General features: G+C 42.0%; 1 protein-coding gene across 9 annotated transcripts in view; it reads right to left on the reverse strand.

Annotated features, from left to right (window-relative positions):
* LNX2 (ligand of numb-protein X 2) overlaps nucleotides 1–16132 on the reverse strand; it is an 82746-nt gene that overhangs the window by 23564 nt on the left and 43050 nt on the right. For 8 of the 9 annotated variants that reach the window (XM_059684062.1, XM_059684060.1, XM_059684055.1 and 5 more), the window contains 2 exons: nucleotides 12943–13457; nucleotides 459–524 (listed from right to left, as the gene is read on the reverse strand). In XM_059684062.1, the coding sequence (XP_059540045.1) occupies nucleotides 459–524; nucleotides 12943–13346 (470 nt within the window). In that variant the 5' untranslated portion in view covers nucleotides 13347–13457. The remainder of the gene's footprint in view (nucleotides 1–458; nucleotides 525–12942; nucleotides 13458–16132) is intronic. The other variant, XM_059684061.1, reaches the window with a different exon arrangement.

Raw genomic sequence — 16132 nt, forward strand, 5'->3', positions numbered from 1 at the left:
ATTATTTGTCTGACCATTAGCTGGCCATAACCTGAGCAAAGATTTTGCAGAATTAGTTTAGAAATGTCACTGAACAAACAGACAACAAACAGCAAAAACAAATCCTGAAAAAGGAAGAAGAATCTGATTTCCAGAGCTTCTATATTACATTATTTAAAATGTCGAGTGTTCAATAAAAAATTTTTAAAACATCCAAAGAAACAAATGAGTATGGCCCCTACACAGGAAAAATAGCAGTCATCAGTAACTGTCCCCAGACATTTGCCTTACCACAACAATGACTTAAATAAAATATTATAAAAGTTTTCAAAGAACAAAGAAACCATGTCTAAAAACCTAAGGAAAATATCAGATTGTTTTACCAAATAAAAATATCAATACAGAAATATAAGTTATAATAAAAACCAAATAGAAATGCTGTATTTAAAAAAAATGAATAAATGAAATGAAGAACTCACAGCAGATTTGAACAGGCAGAAGAAAGAATTGGTGAACTTGAAGTTAGGTCAATTGAGATTACCAGTCTGAGGAACAGAAAGAAAAAAACAAATAAAAGAATGGATAGAGTCTCAAGAACCTGTGAGACACTATAAAAAATATTAGATATGTATAATGGGAATGCCACAAGAAGTCAGAGAGAAAGGGGCAGAAAGAATATTTAAACACAAAATGACCAAAATCTTCCCAAGTATGATGAATCTTCAAAGCAGCAAGAGAGAAATATCTCATTACATAGAAGTGGCTCTCAATAAGATTGGTGGCTGATTTCTCTTCAGAAACCATGGAAACCAGAAGGCATGGATGACATATTCAAACTGCTAAAAAGAAAAAGAAAACACAACAACAAAATCACAAGACTTTCAACCAAGGAGTCTATATCCAGCAAAACTATCCTTCAAAAACAGGAGAACTGAAGACATTTCCAGATAAACAAAAACAAAGATTTTGTTACTAGCAGATCTGCCATACAAGAAATACTAAAGTCTTTCAGATTGATATGAAAGGTATTTAGACAGCAACACAATCCACATGAAAAAATAAATAGCACTGATGAAAGTCACATAGATAAATATGGAAACAGCATAAAAGTATTTTTTTATAGCTCTTCTTTTGTCCTATCTGGTTTAAAAGACAACCACAAAAAATAATAATTATAATTCTGTTTTGACAGGTATATAATGCATAAAGATGTAATTTGTATAACTATAACAGCACATAGGCAGGAGGAAAGAATGGAGCTATATATGAGTTTTTATATACCAGTGAAATTAAATTGATATTAATCTGAACTAGACTGTTAGAAATTACAATGTTAATTGTAATCCCTAGCACAACCACTAACAAAACAAAATAAACCATATATATATATATATATATATATATATATATACACACACACATACACACACACACACACATCTCTCTCTCTCTCTCTGGAATAAATTAAAAAATGTATATATATGAACAGAAATGACAAAGGAATTAAAATGACATACTAGAAAATATCTATTTAACATAAGAGGGAAAAACTGGAGGAATAGATAAACAAATAAAAATGAGATATAGAAAATAGCAAAGTGGCAGACATAAATCTTACCTTATCAGTAATTACATCAAATATAAACAAATTAAACACTCCAATCAAAAGTCAGTGATTGGCAGAACAGATTAAAAAGAAAACATGATCAACTATATACTGACTACAAGAGACACACATCAGATTCAAAGACACAAATAGGTAAAAATTAAAAGGAGAAACAAAGATACACCATGCAAATAGTATCTTTTAAAAAATATATTTTTTTATTGATTTCAAAGAGAAAGGGAGAGGAAGAGAAAGATAGAAACATCAATGATGAGAGAGAATCATTGACTGGCTGCATCCTGCACACCCCCTACTGGGGATTGAGCCCACACCTAGGCATGTGCCCTTGATTGGAATCGAACCCAGGACCCTTCAGTCCACAGGCCTACACTCTATCCACTGAACCAAACCAGCTAGGGCGCCAATAGTATCTTAAAGAGGACTATGTGGGTATACTAATTTCAGACACAATAGACTTTAAGACAAAAATTATGTCTAGTGAAAAGAACATTTTAAAATATGAAAGATTCAATTTATTAACAAGTTATGACAATTATAAACATAACCACAACATATCCCTAAGTACATGAAGCAAAAATTATAGAATTGCCCGGCTGGCATGGCTTGGTGGTTGAGCGTCGACCTATGAACCAGGAGGTCCTGGTCCAATTCCTGGTCGGGGGACATACCTGGGTTGTGGGCTCGATCCCCATTAGGGGGTGTGTAGGAGGCAGCCAATCAATGGTTCTCTCTCATCATTGATGTTTCTATCTCTCTCCCCCTCTCTTCCTCTCTGAAATCAATAAAAATATTTTTTTAAATTATAGAATTAAAATAAATAATTCAACAATAGTAATCTAAGATTTTTACTTTCAATAATAGATACAACAACTAGGTATAAAAACAAGAAAAAATAGATTAATCTAACAGATATCTATAGAACACTTCACCCATCAAGAGTGGAATACACATTCTTCTGGGGTGGACATGAAGCATTTTCCAGGATAGACCATGTGCTAGGCCATAAAAAAGAGCCTCAATAAAATTGAAAGGATTCAGTTGTACATAGCATGTCCTCCAATCACAATTAATTCAAAATGGATCAAAAACCAAAATATAAGAGCTATAACTAAAAAAGTGTTAGGTGTAAATCTTCGTGACCTTGGAGTAGGCAACAGTTTCTTAGATATGACACCAAAGCCAAGAAAACAAAGAAAAAATAGATAAACTGAACTTCATAAAAATTAAACGTGTTTGTCCTTGAAAGGACATAGGAAAGTGAAAAGACAATCGATAGATTGCGAGAAAATATTTAAGAACTGTGTATGTAATAAGGGTCTATAACCAGAATATACATAAAATGCTAGCAACTGACAAAAACACAACAATCCTATATAATAAAGAGATAATATGAAAATTAACCCTCACACCCTCACAAGATGGCTGCCTATAACCAGGCCGGCAGGGGGGTTAGTGAGAGACGACCAAATGACTGAATAGCAGGCTGTGTGGGGCAACCAGGCCGGCAGGGAGGGGCAGTTGGGGATGACCAGGTCAACAGGGGGGGGGCAGTAAGAGGTGACCAGGCTGGCAGGGGGGGCAGTTAGGAGCAACCAGGCCAGCAGAAGGGGGGAGTTGGGGGCGACCAGGCCAGCAAGGGGGGACAGTAAGAGGCGACCAGGCTGGTGGGGGGGGGGGGGCAGTTAGGGGTGGGCAGGCCAGTGGGAGGATGCAGTTGGGGGTTACCAGACTGGCAGGAGGGGCAGTTGGGGATGATAAGGCTGGCAGAGAGGACAGTGAGGGATGACTAGGCCAGAGGGGGGGCACTTGGGTAAAGGGGGGGCTTTAAGGGGTGACCAGGCTGGCGGGGGGGGGGCCAGTGAGGAATGACCAGGCCAGCAGGGAGGGAGCAGTTGGGGGTGACCAGGCCGGCAGGGGGCCAGTTAGGGGCAATCAGTCCGGCACACAGAGGCAGTGAGGGGCGATCAGGCCGGCTCGGGGGGGGGGGGGGGCAGTTTGGGACCACCAGGCAGGCAGGCAGGTGAGCGATTAGGAGCCAGCAGTCCAGGTTTGTGAGAGGGATGTCCGACTGCCTAGGTTTAGGCCCAATTCCTGGAATCAGACATCCTCCAAGGGGTCCCAGATTGGAGAGAGTGCAGGCTGGGCTAAGGGGAAACCCCCACCCCCGCCCCTGCACGAAATTCATGCACGGGCCTCTAGTCCATTATAAAAATAGACATAATTTTGAACATTTGTTCATGTGCTTATTGGCCATTCAAATATCATCCTTGGAGAAATATCTATTCAGACAATTTGTCCACTTAAAATTGAATGACTTGAGCCCTGGACAGTTAGAGTGTTGGCCTAAGCACCGAAGGGTCGTGGATTCCATTCCAAGTCAAAGTTATGTACCTGGGTTGCAGGTTCGATCTCCAGCCCCCAGACAAGGCATGTACAGGAGGTAACCAATCAATGTGTCTCTCTCACATCAATGTTTCTTTCTCTCTCCCCCCTCCTTCCCACTTTCTCGAAAAAAATCAATGGAAAATATATCCTTAGGTGAGGATAAACAATAAACAAACAACAAAAAAACTGAATGATTTGACTTTTTATTAACTGTAAGAACTCTATATAGTCTGGATACTAGACTCTTATCAGATACACGATTTGCAAATATATGTATCTGTTTTTTACATTATATATGAGAAAAGAATGCTGGTAAGAATGTGCCAAACTCACCCTTGCTGGTTTGGCTCAGTGGATAGAGCTTTGGCCTGATATTGAAGGGTCAAGGACACATGCCTGGGTTATGGGCTTGATCCCCAGTGAGGGGCGTGAAGGATGAAGCCAGTCAATGATTCTCTCTCATCATTAATGTTTTCTATCTCTTTCCCTCTCCCTTCCTCTATGAAGTCAATAAAAATATATTTTTAAAAATGTGCCAACTCAAACTTTCCTCCAAGCTAAAATGTGAAAGTAAAAGAGCAATCTTGCCTCAGCCTATCCTGACCCATAAAGACTTCAAAACCATTGGATGAATCCTGGCTATTGTGGCTCAGTAGATAGAGCATTGGCCCATGCACTGAAGCGTCCCTGGTTGGGTTCCTAGTCAAGGGCATGTATTTGGGTTGCAGGTTCATCTCTGGTCCCAGTGGAGGAGCGTGTGGGAGGCAACCAATTGATGTGTTTCTCTCACACTGACGTTTCTCTCCTCTCTCTCTCTCTCTCTCTCTCTCTCTCTCTCTCTCTCTCTCTCTCTCTCCTCCTCCCCCATCCCTACTTCCCTTGAACTCTCTCTAAAAATATCAATAAAAAAATATCCTAGGGTAAGGATTAATAAAACAAAAACACCATTTGATGACCTAGGAAAGGTCTCAGCATGGGAAAAGACTTCTTTAAAGGTTTTCTTTATAGTGTACACACTTTTTACCAGACTGTTAAATTGTTACGATTTTTAAAGAGGAAAATAAAGTGGTCCTGAACCTTGTCATAAACTAGACACAATGCTCAATTTAACAACAAAAAATATTTACAATTCCCATAAGCTTTACATGTTAAACTGTCGAGGGTGAGGCAGGAGTGAGGGGTAAAGCAGGGGAGGAGGGATGTTTTATAGTTGATGGTGTTTGGCAGAATTTCACAAAGGAATACTAAAATGTAATATGCTTAGTACAATATACAGTATATTTCTTAAAAGCTTTAAGTCTCCTTTCAAAGATGGGCACTTTTTCATGTCTTAAAATTCTTCATTGTTTTACTAAATATAATCTGTTAATAACTAGTAATTTTATTTAAAAACACATTCATCTTTCATAAATATTTTACTTTCAGTTGTAGCTGAAAAGTCAGTGGGCCAAATCCTAAAAATTCAAGAACAAAGATACATGATATCATAACTTTTATACAATGAATCACTTGCTGGTGATAAAATGCTATGCATATTCCATTGATTTTTAGAGAGAAAAGAGTGGGAGGGAGGGAGGGAGGGAGGGATACTGAATTTCAACATTTTTAATTGAGAAACTACTGAAAGATTAGGCTGTTAATCATGTACCTTGGTTGCGGGCACATCCTCACTGGGGGGCGTGCAGGAGGCAGCTGATCGATGTTTCTCTCTCATCGATGTTTCTAACTCTCTATCCCTCTCCCTTCTTCCCCGTAAAAAATCAATAAAATATATATTTAAAAAAATAAATAAACATCACCTTCACAAAACATACATATTTTTCAAATTATTTTTCACAATATAGGCCTGAGAGAGAGAGAGAGAGAGAGAGAGAGAGAGAGAGAGAGAGAGAGAAAGAAGGAGAAAGAGAGGAAGAGAAACAATGTGAGAGAGACACATCGATTGGTTGCCTTCTGCACTCACCCTGAACAGGGGCTGGGGATTGAACCTGCAACCCAGGTAGGTGCCCTTGACCAGGAGCTGAACCCATGAGCCTTTGGTGCATGGGACAACGCTCTATCCAATGAGCCACACTGGTCAGGGCTAAAATTCTATTCATTTCAATGAAACTTATCAATTCCTAACAAATGAGTGAGAGGTTTTCAGAGATGAGCCACAGTCATAATCGTATTCTGTGCCTCATGACATCACTTTTGTTACTAGTGTGTGTTAGTTTTAAAACATGGCTATCATCACAAATTGAAGCCTCTTCTTGCATCTAGGACAGCCGTGGGCAAACTACGGCCCGCGGGCCGAATTCGGCCCATTTGAAATGAATAAAACTACTGAAAAAAAAGACCGTACCCTTTTATGTAATGATGTTTACTTTGAATTTATATTAGTTCACACAAACATTCCATCCATGCTTTTGTTCCAGCCCTCCGGTCCAGTTTAAGAACCCATTGTAGCCCTTAAATCAAAAAGTTTGCCCACCCCTGATCTAGGAGGACTGCTTCAAATAAAGTAGAGATGGTTGTATGGCTTCAAGGCTAAATCATACAAGGCCATGCAGCTTCTGCCTTATTCAATGGAACACTGAGCATCATGTAAGAACTTGACATACAGTGAGGCCACCACGCTGGAGAGGCTACCTTTAGGCTCTGCAGCTGACAAGTCCTAGCTGAGCCATGCTGCTGGTTATCTCCATCAAGGTGCCAGATGTGAATAAAGAAGACATCTTGGAAGTAGCTTCTCCAGTTCCAACTGTTGCAATACCTGTCTTTCAGTTCTTCTAAGCTGTGGCCTAGATATACTAACGTAATAAAGACAAGCCATAGCTGTGGCGTCCTGTCTGAATCCCTGACTCACAGAATCCATGAGCAGAACCAAATACTTGTTTTATGTCAGTGTATTTGGGGTGGTTAGTTTCTCAGCAATGGATAACCAGAACATAAGTAACAATTTAACTGGACAAACATTAGGTGAGTGTCAACTTTGCACAAGGGAATTCAAAGACTGCTAAAGACATGGTCCTTGCCTTGAACGAATTTACAACCCAGAAGTAGACTCTAACCTGCCATTGTTTACAGAGACTGTTTAACAACTAACAGTATCTGGCACATAGTAGATAATATTTACTGAATGAACAAATGAACTAAATATTAATTAGTACTGAGTTTAGATAATAACCATTTCTACTTAAATTTCAACTTATTTATTTTTAATCCTTGGCCGAAGATATTTTTTCATTGATTTTTAGAGAGAGTGGAAGAGAGAGGGAAAGACAGAGAGAAATATTGGTGTGAGAGAAACACATCAATTGGTTGCCTCCTGCACGAATCCGACCAAGGCCTGGGCCAGGGAGGAACCTGCAACTAAGGTATGTGCCCTTCACCGAAATTGAACCCAGAACCCTTCGGTCCGCAGGCCAACACTCTATCCACTGAGCCAAACTAGCTAGGGCTGAATTTCAACATTTTTAATTGAGAAACTACTGAAAGATTAGGCTGTTAATCATACAGCTGTTCAAATGGGATATAAAAATTCTATTTTATAATTTACCATTTTTTATTTTTAATAATTAATAGTTACTTTGAGGTGTTTATATCAATAAACATCACCTGCCGAACCGGTTTGGCTCAGTGGATAGAGCGTCGGCCTGCGGACTCAAGGGTCCCAGGTTCGATTCCGGTCAAGGGCATGTACCTTGGTTGCGGGCACATCCTCACTGGGGGGCGTGCAGGAGGCAGCTGATCGATGTTTCTCTCTCATCGATGTTTCTAACTCTCTATCCCTCTCCCTTCTTCCCCGTAAAAAATCAATAAAATATATATTTAAAAAAATAAATAAACATCACCTTCACAAAACATACATATTTTTCAAATTATCTTTCACAATATAGGCCTAAGACACTTTGGAAATTATTAAATTAGTAGCTCAAATATTAATAAGCACACTGGAAAACAGAACTTTATAAACTAGACATAACTGCTTGGACTTTATCTACCTATAAATGAAAGAAGAGTTTGCAATATTTCAACTATACACAGGCAGACCTCAGAGATATGTGGGTTTGGTTCCAGACCACCACAATAAAGCAAGTCTCACAATAAAGTGAGTTGTAATCGTTTTGCTGGTGGAGGATTTGCCTTCAATTTGTACAAACAAAAAACCCTGCAGCATCTGTAAAGCACAATAAAGCAACACGCAATAAAACGAGGTATGCCTGTATTAAATTATTGTATGTATTATAGCTAAGTGAATATTCCTAACAACGATTCCCGCCCAGTGTGGGTCAGTGGATGAGCATCAACCTATGAACCAGGAGATTCCTGTTCAGGGCACATGCTGGGTTGTAGGCTCAATCTCCAGTAGGGGGCGTGCAGGAGGCAACCAATTGATGATTCTCTCATCATTGATGTTTCTATCTCTCCCTCTCCCTTCCTCTTTCTGAAATCAACACTCAAAATACGTTTTAAAAAAATTTATATTTTAAAAAAATTACTAACAATTTTAACATATTTTTTAAAAATTTACTAACAATGTGAAATTTTTATCTCACTGCTATCAAAATAATTAGTAACTGAACTGAGACTCTGCTTAGTTCCTCTAACATCCCATAACTGATGTCCATAAAGAACTACCAAAGAACCAATTCCCGAAAAAGAACAGTTCTACTGAGAGAAATAAGAAAAACCTAACATATTCTTCAACCGCAGCTGTACCTAGGCCTGACCCAGACTAGCATATCAAAAAGTTTGGTGTCTATTTCCAGGAGGTCTGTTAGCATGTTCGGGTTCCCTGCCTTTTGTAGACTGAAGATGCACAAAAAACTAAGGCTACAGCGTTTTTAAAAGCTTATATATCTACTAGGTGCCCGGTGCACGAAATTCGTGCACTGGGTGTGTGTGTGTGTGTGGGGGGGGGTGTCCCTCAGCCCAGCCTGCCCCCTCTCACATACTGGGAGCCCTCAGGCATTGACCCCCATCACCCTCCAATCGCAGGATCGGCCCCTTGCCCAGGCCTGACGCCTCTGGCCTAGGCGTCCAGCCCGGGCAGCAGGGACCCACAGCTGCAGCGGCCCCACGATCGTGGGCTTCGCTTTAGGCCCAGGCAAGGGACCCCTAGCTCCTGGGACTGCCAGCTTCGACCGTGCCCAGCTCCCATCGCTGGCTCCACCCCTACTTCCTGCTATCACTGGCCAGGGCGGAAAAGGCACCTGATTCTCCGATCATGGCTGGGGGGCAGGGCAAAGGAGGCCCCAGGGCCGCCTTTGCCCTGCCCCCCAGCTCTTAGCTCCCCCCTGGGTTTCCAATCACTGTCAGTGGCAGGGGGCTTCTTCCTGCTTTCCCTTTCGCCTCCCTGCATTGTGCCTACACATGCAAATTAACCGCCATCTTGTTGGCAGTTAACTGCCAATCTTAGTTGGCAGTTAATGTGCATATTGCCCTGATTAGCCAATGAAAAGGGTAGCTCGTACGCCAATTACCATTTTTCTCTTTTATTAGTGTTGATCCTACACTTTTTCTTAACCGGTTTTTAATACAGCTTAGATTTAAATAATAAATCTTCATGTTTCTGAAATTTTAAAAATAACATTCTTTCTCATTTTTAAAATTATTCCTAAAGGGTGCACTCATTTTATAACACTGATATTAGGAACAGAATGAACATGTATACTCCCATGGGTAGAAAACATTTACTACCACATAGCAGTAGAGAATATGATTTAACCTGTGGAAAAGTCAGATGGCATATTAGAATGGTAAAGAAGAATATGGAAGTTTTAGTCTAACTATATTATTAACTAGCACTCTATATTTGTGACCCAGTTTCCTGATTTATAAAGTGAGGAGATTAGATTAATATCTTAAAATTCTATGATTTTATGTGTGAATATAATGACAAGCTATTCTACTAGTATGCCAGATTTATACTATTTCTAAATCTACTCTAGACAGTAAGGGAAAAGTAGATTTATAGTTTTAAGTGCATGAAACAGTTTATTCTTGTACTATTATTTACTAGAGGCCCGGTGCTCAAAATTCATGCATGGGGTGGGGGGGGGGTGCGTCGCCTCAGCCCAGCCTGCACCCTCTCCAATCCAGGACCCCTCGGGGGCTGTCCGACTGCCGGTTTAGGCCCGATCCCTGGGATCGGACATCCCTCTCATAATCCAGGACTGCTGGCTCCTAATCGCTCACCTGCCTGCCTGCCTAATCACCACTAACTGGCCCCCCTGCCAGCCTGATCACCCCTAACCACGTCTGCCTGCTGATCTGATCACCCCTAACTGCACCCCCCCCCCTTGCCAGCCTGGTTGTCCCCAACTGCCCTCCCTGCCATACTGGTCACCCCCATCTCGCCCCCCCCCCAACATGGTTGCCTCTTACTGCACCCCCTGCCGGCCTGGTCACCCGAGGCAGCCTGCTGCTCAGTCATTTGGTCATCCCTTACTAACCCCCCTGCCGGCCTGGTCGCCCCATGCAGCTTGCTGCTCAGTCATTTGGTTGTCCCTCACTAACCCCACTGCCAGCCTGGTTGCCCCACTCAGCCTGTTCGGTCGTCCGTTCGGTTGTTTCGGATGCGACGGCCCCTGGCTTTTTATATATATAGATATAGATTAACAGAGGCCCAGTGCACGAATTCGTGCATGAGTGGGGTCCGGCTGGCCCAGCCCCAATCGGGGTGAATTAGGGTCAGGCCTGTTGGGAGGAGGAGACAGTGGGAGGTTGACCGGCTGGCCCGCCCTGGTTGGGGCCCGATCGGGGCAGAGCCGGCTGGGGGGAGGGCCACGGGGCGATTGGCCAGCAGGCCCTGCCCCCAATTGGGGTTGGGGGACCGATTGGGGGTCAGAGGCTGGGAAGGGGCCGTGGGAGGTTGGACGGCCAACCCCACCCTCAATTGGTGTGTGGGGGACTACTGGGGGCGGAGGTGTCTGGGGAGAGGGGCCACAAACTGATCGGGGCGGTGGGGAGGGGCTGTGGGTGGTGGGTTGGCTGGCTGCGCCAAATGGGGTGGGAGAGCCATCGGGGGCCAGTGGCCTGGGGGAGGGGCCATGGGTGGTTGGCTGGCTGGCCCTGCCCGATTGGAATGGGGGTGCTGATTGAGGATGGAGCTGGCTGGAGGGGAGGGCCGTGGGCCGATCAGGGTGGTGGGGACCCATGGGGTGGGGCTGGCTGGGGGGAGGGGTTGCAGGCGGTTGGCCAATTGGCCCTGGCCCTGATTGGGGTGGGGTGGGTGGGGGGAAGGGCTGCAGGAGGTTGGCTGGCTGACCCTGCCCCCTATTGGGGTGGGGGGGCAATCAGGGACGGGGCCGGCTGGATGGCGGGGGCTGCGGGCTAATCAGGGTGGTGGTGGCTCATGGAGAGTGGGGCCAGCTGGGGGGGGAAGGGCTGGAGTGGGGGGGGTTGGCCAGCTGCCCTGCCCTTGATCAGGGTGGGAGAGGCCAATCAGGGGCAGGGCTGGCTGGAGGGAGGGGCCACTAAAGGTTGGCTGGCTGGCCCCACCCCGATTGGGCCGGTTTGCTGGCCACAGTGGGCGTCATAGTGACCAGTCATTCCAGTCATTATGGCGTTCTGGTCGCTGGCTTTTTATATATACTAGAGGCCCAGCGTGCACAACATCATGCCCGAGTAGCTCGCTTCCACTTGCCTCAGCTGGCCACCCTGCCTTGGCCGCTCCTAGTTCTCCACTGCTAGCAGCTTGCTGCCCTGCCCTCCGCTGCTCATAGCTCTCCGCCGCTAAGAGCTCCCGCCCCGCCCTAACCTACTCGCCAAGAGAGTCGCTGCTCATTTGGTCATGATGGCATTATGCCGTGACAGTCACAGGCCTTTTATATAAGAGATAGATTATTGTACTATTTTCCATACAAACAACTGTAAACTTACTTCTGCCTGTATTGTACTATACATTGTTTTCACATAACTTAAAATTATTCCAGCTTTACACTACACAAGTGACTTAAATTTAGAAATGAATACATTTTTTTCTGTCACTTTATGTGATTCTACCTACTTAAGACATGAGATGCATTTTATTCCTTCCTAAGGGTATAAAGATCAAGAATTTACCAAAGAAAAATTATAAATCTCACTAAATAATCAGCTAACTAAATTACCTAACTTTTTAAAAAGTTTTTATTAGGACAAAAATGAAACCTAAATGTTTTAAAATTTCCAACCCCTAGTTCTTATTCAGACCTGTCCCTAAATGCAGAATCTTTTCTTTTTTTAAAAAAATACCCCTCACCCAAGGATATGTTTATTGATTTTTAGAGAGAGGAAGTGGGGAGGTGGGGAGAGAAACATTGATCAGTTGCCTCCCATATGTGCCCTGACCGGGGATTGAGTCTGCAACTTTTTGGAATATGGGACAATGCTCCAACCAACTATACCACCAGACCAGGGCTGAACACAGAATCTTTATAAGATCTTGGGCAAATAAAATCATATGTACCATTTTCCATGTTACAACAAATCTATCATTTTCATTGGCTGCATAATATCCCACTGAGTTTATGTACTATTGTAATTTTAACTCTTCCTCTACTGTTAATTAGATTGAGTCCAATTTACAGAACTATGCACAATGTTGCAATGAACACCCTTATATGCAATCTTTCCTTTTTTTTGGATTATCTGGATAAAAGGATATTTACATTTAGTTTTTTAAATGTCTTGCAAAAGAGTCTATCATTATATCCTGGTACCCATATAAATAAATATAGCAGCTTCATATTTTACCAGCAAAAATATTAATAGGTATACAATGGTACTTCCTCACCATAGTTTTTGTATTCATTTTTTTTTTATAAATACTGATATTCCATACAACTTACTCATTTTTGTATCTCCTGTATTTTATTTGTCCATTTACTTATTGATGCCTTTGTATTCTTTTAATCAATTTTTTGAACAGCCATTTTATAAAACCTAGAGTCACTTTTCTTTCTTTCATATTTTTTACTTACCTGTTTTTAAGATGTGCCTCCAGATCACAGCGCTGCATTACATCTTGGCACACTGAAGAAAAAGGACATGCAACTAATAATTTGTCCAGAAGTTTATGAACTAGAATACTAGACTTCTTACACAACTTAAAGTGAAGTCTTTTTCTGTCCAATGGACAGAAATCTTTCTCTTGTAAGAAGTTTCTGAGGCACTTGCAGCAGAATGTGTGTCCACAGGGGGTATCTAATGGCTGCAATAGAGGCTGAAGGCAAATATGGCAGACCAGGTCATCATCCACTTCATTCTGGTAATTATACAAGTGATTTTCTCTTGTCCAGTGCTGCTGACCACATTCAAAACACAGAGGATTGAAGGACGAGGAGGTGTGTTCCACCGATACCATCTCATCACTTGTTGTTCCCATTTTGAATCAACTGAAGCAGTTTCTGTATATTCACACATTAGATTTCTACTTCCACATCAGGTCTGGTTTCCTTTAATAGATAGTGATGTATTTGACTAAAACCAAGGGTTTCTAGATTAACAAAACAAACAAACAAAAAGTAATTAACACCCACCAAGAGAGGCTAAAAGTATTAATATAATATTACCAGTTAACTTATTTTTTAGTAAAATATTAAAATTTAGGTCATGTTGGACTTAGAGTAAAGATGGTGAAGTAGAATGCCAACTGTAATTGAAAAATATTACACATTTTCAAAAACAGTAAAAAATATTAAAAAGAGCCGAAACTGGTTTGGCTCAGTGGATGGAGCGTCGGCCTGCGGACTGAAGGGTCCCAGGTTCGATTCTGGTCAAGGGCATGTGCCTGGGTTGCGGGCACATCCCCAGTGGGAGATGTGCAGGAGGCAGCTGATCGATGTTTCTCTCTCATCGATGTTTCTAACTCTCTATCTCTCTCCCTTTCTCTCTGTAAAAAATTAATTAAAAAAATATATATTAAAAAGAAATCACAGTAACATTTAGAACAGGTAACAAATTAGTCAGAAAACATAAAAATGAAATTAATTTGCTAGTTGGGTAAGAATGAATTACACTGCCAAGTTCTCAGTAAAAAAAAAAATTGTGATTAAAAGCAAAGATGTCATATACTATATGACGTGGCATAAGAAACAATCAATTTGTTTTATTTACTAACTGAAATCCACAACTACCTCACTGCTCAATGATTGTTTTAAAGACCATTAATCTACAGAGTATGTAATCTAATTTGAGGTATACTACATAATACATTTGCACTGGCAATCCCAATCATGGTTCTTTGCTACTGACTGATTTAATGCATTTATAAGACTACATCAAAGATTGCATCTCTAAATGTAGTTTCAAAGATAATTCAGTGTATGTTTAAAAAATGGCCTTTGCTCCACACTATGTTTGGGGAGAGATGGATTTCAAAATATCTATGATTTGAATATTCTCTCTATATATAACATAGATTATACAAAGATAAATATTCATAGCATATATGCAACTGTCATAAAATACAATGCTATTTAATGCCATTTTAAAAAAAAACCCTTATGTAATTCAATTAAACAGATAATGTTATAAATTTCAATTCCACCTCATATTATTCAATTATTCCATTTGTCCTGGCTTGCTCAGAGCAGCAGCAGCAGTGTGTGTGCGTGTGTGTGTGCGTGTGCGCGCGCGTGTGCGCGCATGCGCATGTGCGTGTGTGCAGATGTGTGTACATGCACACATCCCCTCCAACACAATGCTCTTAAAAAAGCCTACCCCAATTTAGTGTAGGCTCCCCTTAGGTGCAGTTTCCAGATTCCTGCCGCTGGAGCACCAGGGGTTAAAAAGTCAACACTAAAGGCAGCAGCCATCTCTGTTCATTTTTCTGTACATATTTACAGTGTCTAGTATGTACCAAACATTGGACAAGGGCAGAGAAGTAGGGAGAGGACAGTTAAGCAAACCAACTATTAAAATTCAATGTAATAAGTACTCTGAGAAAGTTATGCTCAGGATGCTATGTGGATATAGAGAAAAGGGAGGAGAACTGGCATCTAATTTAGTTTAGTTTTGAGGCCAGAAATACTTTCAAAAGGAGAAAAAATACGCACTCCTGGGCTGTAACAGGAAGCATTAACCCAAGAGAAAAATGGACAAGGGCATCTTAATGCTAAGTCACAGGAGCTTGAGAGTGCACATATATTCAGGGAATATGGAGCAGATCAAGACCTCTGAGGCAAAGAACATGTACTTGGCCCTTGGGGCGGAGTAATTGTAAGACTCAGTGTCCCTGCTCCAAGAACAAAAAGAGTAGGACACTAAGCTAATGACTCTAGCATTTGTTTCAATAAAAAAATTCTCCTCCAACTATCTATAATAATAAAAGCATAATATGCTAATTAGACTGGACAGCCAAATGACCTTCCGGATGTCATTCCAGATGTCCTTCCAGATGATCTTCCAAATGAAGCCGCAGCAGCAGGGGCCAAGGCAGAGGCGGTTAGGGGTGATCAGGCAGGCAGAGTGGTTAGGGGCAATCAAGCAGGCAGGCAAGTGGTTAGGGGTGATCAGGCAGGCAGGCGAGGAGTTAAGGGCAATCAGGCAGGCAGGCAGAGTGGTTAGGGGTGATTGGGTGGGCAGACAGGCAGAAGTGGTTAGGGGCAATCAGGCAGGCGAGCAGTTAGGGGCGATCAGGCAGGGAGGCAAAGTGGTTAGGGGCAATCAGGCAGGCAAATAGTTAGGAGCCAGCTGTCTCAGATTGCAAGAGGGATGTCCCCCAAGAGGTCCCGGATTGCAAGAGGGTGCAGGCCGGGCTGAGGGACTCCCCCCTCCCCCCGTGCATGAATTTCATGCACCGGACCTCTAGTGTATATATATTTGCTATTTTACTTATCTGACATATTTATTAGAAAAACAACACTAACTCTTAATTATCCCAGGGAGTAAAGGGACACAGAAAAGCACTGATTGAGTAGTTAGAGGCCTGGGTTCAAAATCTGGCTGTCACTCACTAGCAATGTGACATGATAATGTGGCACAGCACTTAAATATCTATAAGCTTCAACTTCCTCATGTGCAAAAGTGAAATAGTAAGACTGTGAAGCTAAAAATGTTGCACAGCCAGGAAAACATTTTACAAAGTACAAAGACTCACTGTACAAATTTATGACTAGATTATTGATTATAAAGGATCCTATCTAATAAAGAGGGAATATGCAAATTGAC

Source organism: Myotis daubentonii, chromosome 2, assembly GCF_963259705.1.
Source record: "Myotis daubentonii chromosome 2, mMyoDau2.1, whole genome shotgun sequence".
In the NCBI taxonomy this organism is placed as follows: Eukaryota; Metazoa; Chordata; class Mammalia; order Chiroptera; family Vespertilionidae; genus Myotis; species Myotis daubentonii.